Raw genomic sequence first — 15,395 nt, forward strand, 5'->3', positions numbered from 1 at the left:
AATAATAATTTTCTTTCTTATGTTTTTACAGGAGGTTCTTAACAAATCACCATGGCGACCAGAATCCAGACAAATAGCTTTGCTGCTATTGCGATCCAATTAATGATGAATGTATGGTTGATTTCAAGTGTTTTGTCCAATTGCCAGTTTCCTGACTTTATAAATCACCAAGATGTTTGGACACGAAAAAATGGCGAAGGAGCTACTTTAACAGCGTACATCAAACCACACATGATAACAGCGAAGTACTGTCCATATGTTGGATCTGCTTGTCAACATTATGTCCAACATTGTGTGGAAAAACGAGATGACAACCAATACATCGTTAAACACGAGATTCGTTCGACTGGTTTTTCTCCTCCTCGTTATCTCTGTATACAGTTTATCTTCCGGTCGCCGACAGTCCTACAGATGAAAGAATCCGAAAAGTTCGATAAACCCTCTGCGGAGTTATGTAATAATATTGTTTTGAATAATTGGCCTCTGTTTTCAACTTCACTCGGAACAGCCCCAGCAATTGCTTGTCCGTTCTCAGGTGGGTACAATATGCGCATAAGCTCAAACGGTCACGAGTTGTGTTCGAATAAAATGCTCAGTCCGAGAATTGAGAGTGAATGCGAGGCAGGAGACGGAATATCAGTCGACTTCAAACACAAAGAGTGTATCCATGAAAATTTAAAAAGCATGAGAATGAGATTGAGACAACACATTGATTGCATGGCCACGTGGACTGATCGGAATTACCAGTTTGTCATTTTGCGACCAGATTCGGACCATGCTCTTTGTTTACGTATTAAGAAACCATTATCTAACATCAGACATGCATATCTTTTTATGGATTTAGTGTGTGATCCAGGAAACTCTGTCGGTCAGCCTGAGGACTCTCAAAATTTTCTGTCTATTGAATTTGAAAGAAAATATATCCATTCAGTATGTGAAAACGAATTTGAAGGTTGTTCGGATGAACGATTTTGCGACTCTGATATGAAATCTCATTGTAAACTCACATGTGGACCGTGTCGCTCTGACGACATATGTGCATTTCCAGAATACCTCAGACGTGTTTGGAGTATTTACGACCGGAAATATGCCCAGACAAATAAAATGCGGTATGTGAACATTACAAATTATGAAATAGATTTCCCGGATGTTGGTAAATTTCAGTGTTTGTTCAATAATGTCACTGCTAAACACCGATCCATTTTATTACACACGTTTGATAACGGTTGTTATCCAAAGTTCACATGCATGGAAACGTATTACTCATCTGATACCGTTCGTCAATTTAGACTCGGAAGGCGCATTAATTGGCCAGTGTATGACTTGTCACGTGTCAAGAGCCAGGCATGTAAATCTATAATGTTTAAGAAAGATTACCAAATTGGTGATAGCAGTGAAAAATTCAAAATTCCAAAAATAACGGTAATCGATGCAGGTTATACATCAAGTCAAAACTGTAAACTAGACTATGAGTTTCGGAATCACACTAATGGACTTTACTTCCGGGAAGGGAATAAATGTGATGGTTGTTTGTACCACGACAATATAATAAATCCAGAATCTTTCGAAGTGAGAACAATAAACTGTCCTTCATCGTTGAATTATTTAGAATATGTATGTATGGCATCTTTTAAATTTGATAACGAGACTACCGCCGTAGTTACAGGTACCCGGATTAGAGGTCAAGTTACATACAGACAATTTTTATGTTGGGTTTTTACTGGGACCGGTGAAAAGAGAAAAGTTGTTGTATTTGATGCTGCCGATTGCAATGAAGTTCAATTACAACTAACATTAGCCGGGGATGTTGTTCCAAAAAGTATGTTTGACGTAATGGAAAAACCGCCAAAACTCTGTCCTCGTCCACTAGATGACGATCCACAACCAGATATACCAATATTTCCACTAGACACGAATTCGGTAACGGCATCACCTGTCAAAAAGAAGCCACTTAATGGGTACAAACTAACAACTGATATTATAAAAGGACCCCCAGCTCCAAACAAACCTGTTAAGACAGATCGACAGAATGCCGATTCATCCGCATCATCATCATTACAACAGTCACTTTTACACACTATTATTTGCTTATTCGTGCTGTTACGAACATTATGCACTACATAAACATACATAACGTCACATCACAGTACAACAGTAGAAAGTGGTGATTCTATGTGGATTAAGACAATACATGTATCAAATAGTTTATGTTCACATGTTTTAATGTGTTCTAAATTTTAAACTTGTAAACATCATACAAGAGCGAGGGAATCCATCTCGTACTGTTGCTGGAAACCTGGTTGAAATCCGCACACAACACGCTAGATGGAGATGGTTGGTTGTGCGCAAGTGTCTGATAAGAGAAACTGTTTGCATCTTAATATTTCATCTAACATAAGTGGAATGTCAAAGAAAAGAACATTTTGATAACAAGATTGTAAACAGATATGCAAAACTTCTAGTTTAATTGTACTTGCTGAAACCTTGTCATTGCTTGCCACTTTTTAGACACTTGAATGTAAGACAAAAGGTTATCGACTTTGTATGTGGAATTTTTATTTGCTCAAATAGGATCTCGTTAGTAAACCGTAGTGTCTTTGTAATCATAATTTGTCATATGTGTTTCATGAAATCCTATGAGCCCCAGAAGAAGACATTATACTGCAGTTCGAAAAGAGAAACTAATGTACACATATGATACAAGAGTATCCAGAGAAACTAATGTACACATATGATACAAGAGTATCCAGAGAAACTAATGTACACATATGATACAAGAGTATCCAGAGAAACTAATGTACACATATGATACAAGAGTATCCAGAGAAACTAATGTACACATATGATACAAGAGTATCCAGAGAAACTAATGTACACATATGATACAAGAGTATCCAGAGAAACTAATGTACACATATGATACAAGAGTATCCAGTGTCAAAACATATTTGCACACATTTTCTGTTCGGAATTTTTCTGAAATTGGTCATACCATTACGTATACAAGATATGATACAATGAATAGAATATGGTTTCATATCAAATTACATGTGCTTTTGTAGTTTAGATAAAACAAAATGTATGAAACCTTATCAATTCCTCAACCCACCATTATATCACGACAAGGTGGAAATTCTTAAGCAACATATATATTGTAACCTTGGATGTCATTTTCAAGTTAATGCTAATTGTATCGTATGAAATGCGTTGTGTCTTAATGATAATGACACTTTAGAAAGACAGGTTATATTAACTTCATATTAGCATGACCCAGTCATGAAGTCCAAAGGAATTTGAATGCATTCGATGGGTACAACTGACAATGACATCTGCTCTGAACATCAGTTCGAACTAATTATTGTTTTCGTTTTGGTTTATACGTTCATTACGATGCCAGAGTTGCATAAAACAATATATATAGGTTAAGCTTTGTTTTGTTAAACATTTCAAAGTGTATTATTTCTAGAGACTAATGAAGCTTTTCTTTGTTATTAAGTAGAAGTTTTAAAATTTTAATATTGTTATTTGTATATAAAACTTTTCGTTTCACTAATTCATTGTGATGAAGAAATTATTCCATTGTTGCTCAATGTACATAATTTGATATACTGTAAATAGGTCGTATTTTTATACTTCATAGAATAGCAAAAATATTCCAATTACTGCATGTAACATTTTTAATGAGATATGTCACGCACAGACATTGTTTTATTTTACTTTTTGTGTTTATTGAAAGATTTAATACATTTGGATGTATTGTTTTGATTATACAGAAATATGACTTGCACAGTGCATTTCATCATTCATTAATTCATATTTTTAAATAATCACTGTTGATACAAACACTGAGTTACAACTAAAAAAATCAGATTCATGTTCATCAAAATTCTCCAGTTGTAACTTTGGCACTATCTAAAATTCTTCAAAAGCTTGAATAATGACATTGGGCCTTGTAGGGGTCAATTGAAATTTTCGATCTCGTTTTGTTCCATTAAAGATAACTGTTCACTATTGGTTATTCCTGGGTTAATTGTTAACTATTGGTTACTCCTGGACTGACTGTTTACTATTGGTGGTTCCCCGTCTATTTTATATGTACATCTTCGATCTAGCCAACCATCCATCGAATTATTTCATTATTCATATTTTTTTAACATATTGCTTTGTTATTTTTTTTGTCACATTATGTCATTTAAATATAAAGTTGTTTTTTATGTGTTTTAGTGTAGTCATAATCCCGAAAACACGTCTGGTATTTCATACTGTTATAGAATCTGCAGTCCAAATATTGCAGTATATGTGAAGTTAACTTTTTCTGTAATTAAATTCATTCGAAATTGATTACGTCTATAATAAGAGATGTCTGTCTAAAAGAGAGCGTGCATAAAGAAACTGTTCGTGACAAAAAAGACATATTGTTTATCAGTCATTCTATGTAATTTGTACTTTTATTGTTTTCTGTATTCTCTATAGTATGGTTGGATTTAATTTCATTACTGACATTGTGTTTTTTAATTTACCATGTATGTACTACAGCTGTGGTTTTCTGGAGAACGTTGTCTAGCAGGATGAATATGTTTCTGCTTGTAAATTGTTTTATTTAGAAATTGACAGCTTACAGAACAAACTATAACATATGAAAATAAACTCATCATAGATACCAGGACTAAATTTAGTATACGTCAAACGCGCGTTTCGTCTACAAAAGACTTATCAGTGACGCTCGAATCCAAAAATGTTAAAAAGGACAAATAAAGTACGAAGTTGAAGAGCAATGAGGACCAAAATTCTTAAAAGTTTTGCCAAATACAGCTAAGGTAATCTATGCCTAAGGTAGAAAAGCCTTAGTATTTCTAAAAAATCAAAAATTTGTGAACAGTAGTTTTATAAATATAACCATATCATCGTCAATTCATGTCAGCACAAAAAGTGCTGACTACTGGGCTTGTGATAATATGCCTATATATGGTATTTTTTTTGTTTTGGTTAAAAACAGATTCGAAAAATCTCCCATTGTCCTATTCTGTATTTCAGCTTTTGCCAGGTTGATAAAATTATCCTTATTTTTTCAAGTTCATGGCCATCATTTGCTCATACCGACCGTTAAAATTTGTATATTCCGTAGGCTAACTGGATATTTTAGATAATAATAATGCACATAGTATCCAAAAATATCAAATAACAAAGATGTGAACAGTTACTGTACGTCCTTATATAATACGTTACAACTAATATCAAGAATAACATTTGCTATCAAAACAATCTTCGGAAGTAAACTCATCAAAGACACCAGGACTAAATTTTGTATATACGCCAGACGCGTTTTTCGTCCACAAAAGACTCATCAGTGACGCTCGAATCCAAAATTTTTTAAAAGGGCCAAATAAAGTACGAAGTTGAAGAGCAATGAGGACCAAAATTCCTAAAAGTTTTGCCAAATACAGCTTAGGTAATGTATGCATGAGGTAGAAAAGCCTTAGAATTTCAAAAACTTTAAAATTTTATAAACAATTGATTTATAAAAAAAATAACCATATCAAGTCAAGCAGTATTACTGACTACTGTAAACCAACTTATTTTCGCGAATACTGTATTTCGCGATTTCCCCTTTTTAGTTGACTTTGTGGCTATTTAATGTCACGATTTGAGGTAGTTTGATGAGGAAAGATCCAAGTTGTACCTATTCGCAACGATTTGTTTTCGTGTTATTTTTCTACTCACGAAAGTCGCGAAAATACGTTGGTTAAAAGTATTTTATCCATTTGTCATGTCTAAGACATTGTAAACTTGTTTCTCATCAATGTTATACATTCGCATTTTGCAAGGTCTTTAACATTCATATACTGTGAGACGAGAGTACAACTAACCGAGTAATGAGCAGTTTTGGCTGTGCACTATTCCTAAACATGTTGATATTACTTTTGCTTCCTTGTGTTATATTATTCATGTAGTTTTAATTGTTTACATTGTAATTATTGTTTACACTGTGTATTTAAAATTGACATTTATTATTAAACTGTTTTTAAATAAAGACTATTGAGACTAAACTAAAGTTAATTACATTGTTACAGTAAATAGTTTTACACTGTATTTGATGATCCATTGATATTTTAAGGGTTTGTCTGATGATATCTTTACTTTATTACGCATCCCACTCACATGGAAAAGGATAGTTCACTACCCTTTTCAGTTGCATAGAAAAGTGGACATTTTTACATAATCCTAGAATAACGCCATGCTTTTTTGCAGTCACTTTTAACATTTGATAACTGAAACTGAAATGTATACTCACTACATTGTATGATTTTTTGTTTACATTTATTGATGTGATGAAATTGATAGGTTCTTCTAAGACAAAATGACAATTATCACGGTTAAGAATACAAATTGAAGTTGTAAAATCCATGTAATAGAGTCGAGAATATTTATAATAAGGGAGCAACTGACAAATAATCATTTTGTCAGCTCTTCTGTGTAAGAAAATGTGGTATGAGTTCCAATGAAACAACTCTCAATTCAAATCACAATTTGTGAAAGTAAATCATTATAGGTCAAAGTAAGTCTTCAACAGAGTGCATTGACTCACCCAACAGCAAGCAATAAAATGTCCCCATAAAATGACTATTGTAAAACAGTCGATTATCTTTGCCTGGGATAGGAAAATCCTTTGTATTTCGAATAATTCATAGTTTTGCTAACAGTAAATTTATAAAAATGACCATATAGTTGATAGTCATGTAAACACCGATGTGCTGACTACTGGGCTGGTAATACCCCGAGGTACGAAACGTCGACCTTCAGTGGTATCGACCTAGTGGTGAAAATAGTTATCAAAGTCAGTAGGCTTACAATTTAATACACCAGACGCGATTTTCGTCTCCATAGACTCATCAGTGACGCTCATATCAAAATGGTTAGAAAGCCAACAAGTACAAACTTGAAGAGCACTTATGACCCAAAATTCCAAAATGTTGTGCAAAATATATTTAAGGATCATAGGCAAAATCAACTTAAATACATCCCAGGGATTTAAATTTTTAATGTCATGAACAGTCAAAGAAGACTTGTGCAATGCCAAAAATAAATGTATCGACATACAGTAGGATGTTTAGGGACTTGTTGATGACAAAATCGATATATGTTTCAATATAAACTATATTCAATGATCTGATTACAACATTGGTAAGATAACCTTTACTAATAGTTATGTTTAAAGTTTCGATGAGTTTACACGGATCACATAGCATATACAAAAGTTGATATGGTCATATTTATGAACTAATAATTTATAAAACAAGCGCTTTTTGTTTTGAAACTTTTGTTAACCGACACTTTCAGTCAGTTTTTATTTAATTTCATAGAAAGGATAAAAAGAAAAACTGGGTATGGTAACGAGTTGTTCTTTTAAAGTTTCGATGAGTTTACACGGATCACATAGCATATATAAAAGTTGATATGGTAATATTTATGAACTAATAATTTATAAAACAAGCGCTTTTTGTTTTGAAACTTTTGTTAACCAACACTTTCAGTCAGTCTTTATTTAATTTTATAAAAAAGGATAAAAAGAAAAACTGAGTATGGTAACGAGTTGTTCTTTACTTCAATGGTCCAGTTAATAAAATAACTTGCGCATGGGTAGAACTACTCAATCTGAAATCAATGATGCAGATACTTATAAATTTCTAAATGGGTCGGTACCGCTGCCGTTGAACTATTAATCCCCGCGGGTATTATTAGGGTAGAATCTTTGGTACTGACATGATTTATGACAGACCATTCATACATTGTCCGTTTAAAAGTTTAGAAATCGATAAACAAAAACTTTGGATTCAACTCCCTCAGTCAAAGTTGATCCATAGATATATTTTGCAATTATGTTCAGGTCCCTTTCGTGCATATAGTTCCTAACTGAACTATGTCGTTTTTTCACACTATTATCTTTCAAATATTCGGCTTTAGTGTTCCTGATGAAGGTACAATTAATCGAGATAATATCAAAAATATGGTGCACACTTTGAAATAAGCCGCTATGCGTGCTTTTCAGTGTGTATTATATTTTGTTTGTTATTTCTTCATTGACAGAACGAATATGATAGTTATTCCTTACTCGTTTTTATATTTCCAGCACTGTGATGTGTCTAGTAATTGCCTGATCAATCCCCACAAGATAATCATTAGCTGAGTAGTCAGACATTATTCCCCATTCGTATGATGTGTTTGATCTTTTGAGTTTGCAATTTTTTTACGGACATTTAAAGTTGAAGTTGAAGTGTGGAATTTCGTTGGAGTACAGAGTTTCGATAACTTTAATTTTGTTTCGATAATTCTGCTGGCGGACTATCAATCCCCTAGGGAATAATCAGCTAAGGAGTCAGTATTTTGGTATTCAAATAATTTATGACAAATCGTTTCAAAATTGTTTGTTTTTAGAAGTTTTTAAGTAATAGTATTTCAGTCCCTTAAGTCATAAAATTGTTTTAACTATTATTTGGACGGTGTTTTTTTATTGTCATAAGCTTCTTTGGCTGTTTCGGTTTCTGTTGCATCCAAGGATTTCAAACATTCGGCTTTGATTGTTCCACATGACGGGGAATTCAAGAACATGATTCAGACACTTGTCAGGTATAACAGAGGCGACAACATACCAAAGCGACATTCAAACTCGAAAATAAATTTACAACACCATGGCTTAAACACAAACTAAAAAGATAAACAAAAGCACAAAAAAACATAACATAGAAAACTCAAGACTGAGTTACACGAACCCCCACCAAAATTCATGGGTATTCTCATTTATCTCGGACGGGAAGGCAGATCCTGCTAAATATGTAGCACCTCTCGTGTTGCTCGTAAAGGAACAAAACCGGTGACATGTTTTCATAGGTAAGTAATACAAAAATGTTGGTTTGACCTTGTAAATGTGTTTGATTTACATAAACCAACATACCACCGACTGTATAAACAAATCACAGACTTTTCGATCTGTTTATCTGTTAATAGATTTACTAGATGTGAACATAGGTAAACTACTTTTGTCTTTTTTTTTACATAATTGAAGACATTGAAGGAATGGAATTTACAACAGGAAGTGCAAAGCAATTACTGTTATACAAATTGTTTAGAATTAAAAAACAAAAATCATAGATATAATTTATCACTCTTCAACATACATTAAAATTTCACTGTTTACGTATCTTCTTAGGTACGGACATTTGAACGTTGTAGAAGGCTAAAATGTAACCATTGTCTTTTTTTTTGGACAATCCAGGTCTTTGACTTTGTTAGCTTAATCAGCTCTTCGAAGTTTGTATATAAGATGTTGGACTTTTTTTCATTGGATCATTTTGTCCTGTGGCATGATGGAGAAGCATTAATTGTCGCAATGCGCACCGTTTAGAGGTTAAATGGTACCATCAATAGTTATTGATTGAGCTCTATCTCGTCTCTTGATCTTTGATGTACGTTTAGATGTATTCCCTTTCTGATTATCACAATTAAAATGTGGATACGCATTGATACAGTTCATGTATCAATCATGACTGTTTGTGCGGTTTGAATCAATCCTTTATTAAGAGGAAGCCAAAATTTTACAAAACAAATAATTTACTCAAAGTTTCTTGTACTTTTGTATACAATTGTTAATCAGTAATGAACGGTCTCATGATAAACTTGTAATTTTGTAGTTTCGGTAATTTCAGTTCAGATGATGTTAGTACTGTGACAATGCCCGTTCCGGGTTGTGAAAGCAATGATTCTTTTGCTGTTTCAAAAACCTTAGAAGATAAAGTTACACATCACTGTTACAATACTGATTTTCTAAGTAGTAAAAAAAGCCGGACTGAATATAAAAATAAGTATATCATATTATATATCCATATACGTATTTTATTCTGCAGTTCAGAATTTACCAAAGGCACAACATGACAGTTTTACCATGAAGCCTTTCATTACTGATTTTCCAAGAGGGTAGAAATTTGTGTGTAAATTATCGGAAGCGCAGTACAGAGGTTTGATGTTGGCGGTGCAGTGTACAAGATTCATATTTCATTGTTTTAAATGTCTCAACATGTAACGGGTTAACCCTACTGAGGAAAGTATATCAATTGCAAAATATCATAACTTTCATTACTCGAATGAGTTACTATATAGGAGCATACATGGCCATAGTGATATTTTGCAAACATCGTGGACTAATTTGTTTTATATGTTTTACACAATCGTAGTTGATTTCTCCTCCCAACAATTTGGAATCAAGTGTCACTAGAAACTCTTGATTCTTTGTGTAGACGAAAAGAGCGTCTGACGTACACCAGTTTTTAAATTAAGAGCCTGCTTACTATAATAAATATTTTTTGGAAGGAGCTAGTCAGCAGTGTCGATACCAAAGACATTGTATTTGAAAGTTTTATGGTGGATCAGAAAGAGGAATATTAATGATCGTGCATCTAAAAACGGAACAAGACTTTCCACAAAGGGTTGAATTGTTCCAAACTTGTTCGCACATTTACGATGGGTACAATAACAATGTTCCTCATGCACTCGTTTTGCTTTAATTTGTCTAATGTGTTGGTTTTTGTTATGGTGAAACAGGTGTTTCTCACTATTAAGAGTTTATATTTATTTGTTTCTTTTACCCTTTTCTCCTTTGAAATTTTCATCCAATTTTGTCTATTCAAGTGAGTGTGAATTTGTGTTTGTTTGTTGGTAAGTACATGTATATCTCTTTGATGTTGTTGTCTGTTCTGTTCGAGTTGTTACTCATTTTTTTATCTTCATCCTTGTATTCTCTTGAAGAAAATTTATAAAGGGGTGAATTGGTTAGATATTGTCATATTCAGAAATATATGCATCCAAATAACCAAACAAATAGAGATTGTATAACTGAAATCAAATATAACACGAAGTTTTGTTTTATACTGCAACTAGTTGTGTTCATTTCCTAAATATAGTAACATAGCTATATTTTGTATAATGTCCATTACATCATTCTCCACAATTAGAGGTCCATTGAGGGATAGAAACAAGTTTGACATTTTATTAATTTAAGTTGCAGTATAAAATCAATATTAGGTTAATGTCATGAAAAAAATATACTTGTGTGTACTTGTCTAAAAAAATTGGAGAAGGGCTTGTTAGAACCTCGCCCTTCTGCAGTTTCTCAGTCTCATACAAACAAGTTAATATTTTCCTGACATTGACCTAATATTGTACATTTACATAACATAGAAATGTACTTATGTTGACAAAGAATAAAATTGGTTACGTAACATTACATAGGGAAAAACGTAACACTGAAACTTGATAATTGTTTCGTTTACAAAAGGGTAATGCAGATTTTATTTGTGCCTCAATTCTAATTGGATCTGAAAATAATCATCAGAATCAAATATGGTTTTCTTTTATTGTCCTACATAGTGCACCATTATCTGTCGACATTTTAATTGCGGCGACTATAGATTTTGAGGAGAATTGATACAATAATTTCACTCCCACAAAACAGCAACTATTTTTTATCCCCTAATGTTTATACAAACAGTATAAAAATCCATGATTCCATAACCCTGGGTATTTTCACTGTCAATAAATTGACATTAACAGCATTATTGACTTTGCAAATTTAATAAAACAACAACGAATCTATTTACTATTTACATATATGTTAGACAAAAATATACAAAAATGTCGGCGATATTGATTTATGCCTACCATTAGTACGGAATATTACTTTCTCGACCTTCCTGGATCTCTTTTGGTTTTTAGGCATTCTGTTTTGCAGTCCAATTATTTACATTAATGGCTGCATAATATACTCCTAAACCCTACAGAGAACGAACAAGTACACTTCATCACGGAATATATCATGCTACAAAAATATTAAAAACAAAATATTGAAAAATATTTGTGTAAATTAAACATCTCGCCAAATATATACAGTTATTCGTTAATAACAATGTGACCGACAACAATATTGAATCGCACATAGTATTATTTCAAAGGAAATATATTGTCGAAAATTATTAGCTAATATGATGGTGTCAATAACCTATAACCTATAAAAATATCGCATAATGACCGGAACAACGATTAATTGCCATTACCAGGTTTGTTGGCTGTTTTGCGTCGATCGATGTCAGTTTTTGAGGTGGACAAAAGTCGAGATCACAGAGAAAGAAAACGATCTTTTGTAGAAAAACGACAAAATACCAAAGCGTCATTCAAACTCGAAAATAAATTTACAACACCATGGCTTAAAAAAGGACCATAAAAGATAAATAAAAGCAAAAAAAAAAACATAACATAGAAAACACAAGACTGAGTTACACGGACTCCACCAAAATTCCTGGATGATCTCATGTACCTCGGACGGAAAGGCAGATCCTGATCACATGTAGCACCTATCCTGTTGCTCGTAAAGGTCCAAAACCGTTGACATGTGTAAATAGGTAAGTAATAAATAATATTATTTTGACCTTGTAAACGTATTTGATTTACACAAACAAACATTCAAATGACTGTATAAACAAATAACAGACTTCTCGATCTGTATATCTGTTAACAGATTTACTAGATATGAACATAGGTAAACTACTTTTGTCTTTTTGTTTATTCAATCGCAAATATTGAAAGAATGGAATTTATAATCGGAAGTGCAAAGCAATTACTATTATACAAATTGTTTAGAACTTAAAAACAAAAATCAAAAGTATATTTTTTCACTCTTTAACATACATCTACATTTCATTGTTTACGTATCTCCATATGTACGGACATTTGAACGTTTTAGAAGACTAAAATGTAACCATTGTCATTTTTTGGACAATCTAGGTCTTTGACTTTGTTAGCTTAATCAGTTCTTCGAAGTTTGTATATAAGATGTTGGACTTTCAATCATTTTGTCCTTTGGCATGATGGAGAAGCCTTAATTGTCGCAATGCTCACCGTTTAGAGGTAGAAAAACTAACAATACTGATGAATTTATATGGAAATCGAACACACCTGACATATGTAGGATTCTGTTGTTAATCGTGATTGGATGCATTGGACCAATTGACCACTCAAGCCCCACCTACACACGTAGATGATTATAGTGTAAAGCGACATTATATAGAATATTTATCAAAATCATGAATTATTAATTTGTGTTTTGCGTGATATTATAAATAGTATGTATCTTTCGATATTTTCAAGAAAGCATTTAATTTTCTTCTTTTTTTATACAGATTGTTTAATAAAAAAATTGATAACAATAAACAATCTAGGATGCGCGAAAGAATTCAAAACTGATGAGTTATTTTAGAAATGAAACTGCTGAGCATTTAAATGACAAATAAGTATCATTTTTGTTTCAAAATGAAACCGCTCAGCAATTTCATAGCAAATCTTCTATTGTTTTGTTTGAAATTAAACCGCTTAAAATTATGATTAAAGATTCAGTGCACATCATGCATTATGGCAACTATGACAAAAGTATGAACCGGGCATTAATTGTCTTCAATTTTTAAAATGATAACAAGGCCCATAAACTGACATTATGTGTCATAAATGTCTTCTTTAATATACCATCTTGTTTTGCAAGTTAATCAGATATACCGATTATGAAAACAACAATCACATAACACAAACAACAATCACAAAACATAAACAACAAAACGAACAAAAAACAACAAATCAAAAGAGATTTACCCGATCCTTCTCACCATTAAATAACCACCTACATATACAACAAGAAGCTAAGCGGTTCGAAGTTACTACTGTAATTACATTTTAGTAATAACCATGATCATTATTAACATAAAGGAATAACTTTGATGTGTTCTCTGCAGGTATTATAGAATTGATATTATCTTTTTTCACAGCAAAATGATTTGCACTTCAGAGTAATTTTCCCATGCACTTATTTACGATGAAAGACAAAGTGGTCAACAAGCACAAATAAATCAACGCATTAAATCATACAAACATTTTCATTATATTACAATAACTGAGACAAATCAATTGGAATGCAGTCTAAACTTTTAGTTAACGTTATTACATAACCCATTAAACGGTTCGGAATCAAACACTTTATTTTCATTGATCATAAGCTTTGGATAAAAAGAACACCTTGAAAGATACTAAAAATGGCAAAAGTGAACCACGCCAATACAAATACAATTATAATAAAGATTCATAAAATGCAATTATTTTCAATTTTATTTTATTGCATGTGAACACTGTAGGTGTAATTCAATTATAGTTATTAAAAATATGCATATATCTTTAGAAATTCCAGTTCATAAATGTAAGAATGCTATCGAATTTATAATTGTTACAAAAGCTTTTAAAAACGATCGAATGGGTTTTTTTTCGAACAAGAATGAACAACAATCGAATATGGATTACATCATTCTGTTGAAGGTTACACAAGTATCGAGTATATCACTCGTTTTAAATGCTAGAAAAGATAAAATTGATGATTTAAAAGAAAATTACTGAAAACATAATGGTTCTAGACATATATCTTGGTGTAAAATCTGCTTCGCGTCGGTGGTTTGAAGACCTGCAAATTAACGCAATATCTGCAGTTTAATTGCTAGTAATGGTTAAATTTGTCTTCCCTACATACGAATTATAACCGAATTATTATACTCCAGACCATTTAGATTGCTGCCCGGTTTTTTTCGACCGGTTTTAGGGTATTGATTAAATTATCCAACGTATTAAGCTTGCCTAGTTTCATTTTTGTGTGTTTGGAAATACTCAGAATTTAAATTTACAAGTCTTATGTTCATAATCGACAGAACACATTCAGTGTTCGTTACAATTTATCAAACAAAGATAGCCTAAAAATGGTATTAAAGAGTTCATTCGAATTATTATAGAAAAATATATAATCAATAACATTTCTGAAATTTTGTATATAATTTACCCTATATTTCATTCAAAAATAAAATCCACATGTTATGTTCTGATTATGATAGTTCATGTGTATGAAAAAAGTAAAAAAATCAAAAATATCGAACGGAAAGTCCGTAATAAAAAATCAAAATCAAATGTTCAAATGTTCAAACACACTAAAGGAATGAACAATAATTGCCACACTCCTGGCGTGGCACAGGCATTTTCCTCTTGAAGAACATGGTGGATAAAACCTAGTTCTGTAGCCAGCTAAACCCTCCTACTTGTATGACAGTCGCAATCAATTTCATTATATTGACCACGACCAGATACAATAGGTAAAAATGTCAAAATTAGGGGTACAGCATGCAGTCAACATTGTGTTACAATCTTAAGCATTATAATACAAATAATTAACAAATACCATTAGCAAATATGAACGACAAGGAATTTAAGTTTATCTAGTTTAAGATTCGAAGATATTGACTGCTTGTTTTGTTCATTCGTCTTCTATA

The 15,395-nt window shown here is 32.3% G+C and overlaps 1 protein-coding gene across 3 annotated transcripts in view; it reads left to right on the plus strand.

The window, feature by feature from the left end:
- Positions 1-6,033, plus strand: part of LOC134728268 (uncharacterized) — a 64,650-nt gene extending 58,617 nt beyond the window's left edge. For all 3 annotated transcript variants that reach the window (XM_063592815.1, XM_063592814.1, XM_063592816.1), the window contains one exon: positions 32-6,033. In XM_063592815.1, coding sequence (XP_063448885.1) covers positions 52-2,124 — 2,073 coding nt within the window. In that variant the 5' untranslated portion in view covers positions 32-51 and the 3' untranslated portion in view covers positions 2,125-6,033. The remainder of the gene's footprint in view (positions 1-31) is intronic.
- Positions 6,034-15,395: the final 9,362 nt, after the last annotated feature.

This window comes from Mytilus trossulus, chromosome 8, assembly GCF_036588685.1.
Source record: "Mytilus trossulus isolate FHL-02 chromosome 8, PNRI_Mtr1.1.1.hap1, whole genome shotgun sequence".
Lineage (NCBI taxonomy): Eukaryota > Metazoa > Mollusca > Bivalvia > Mytilida > Mytilidae > Mytilus > Mytilus trossulus.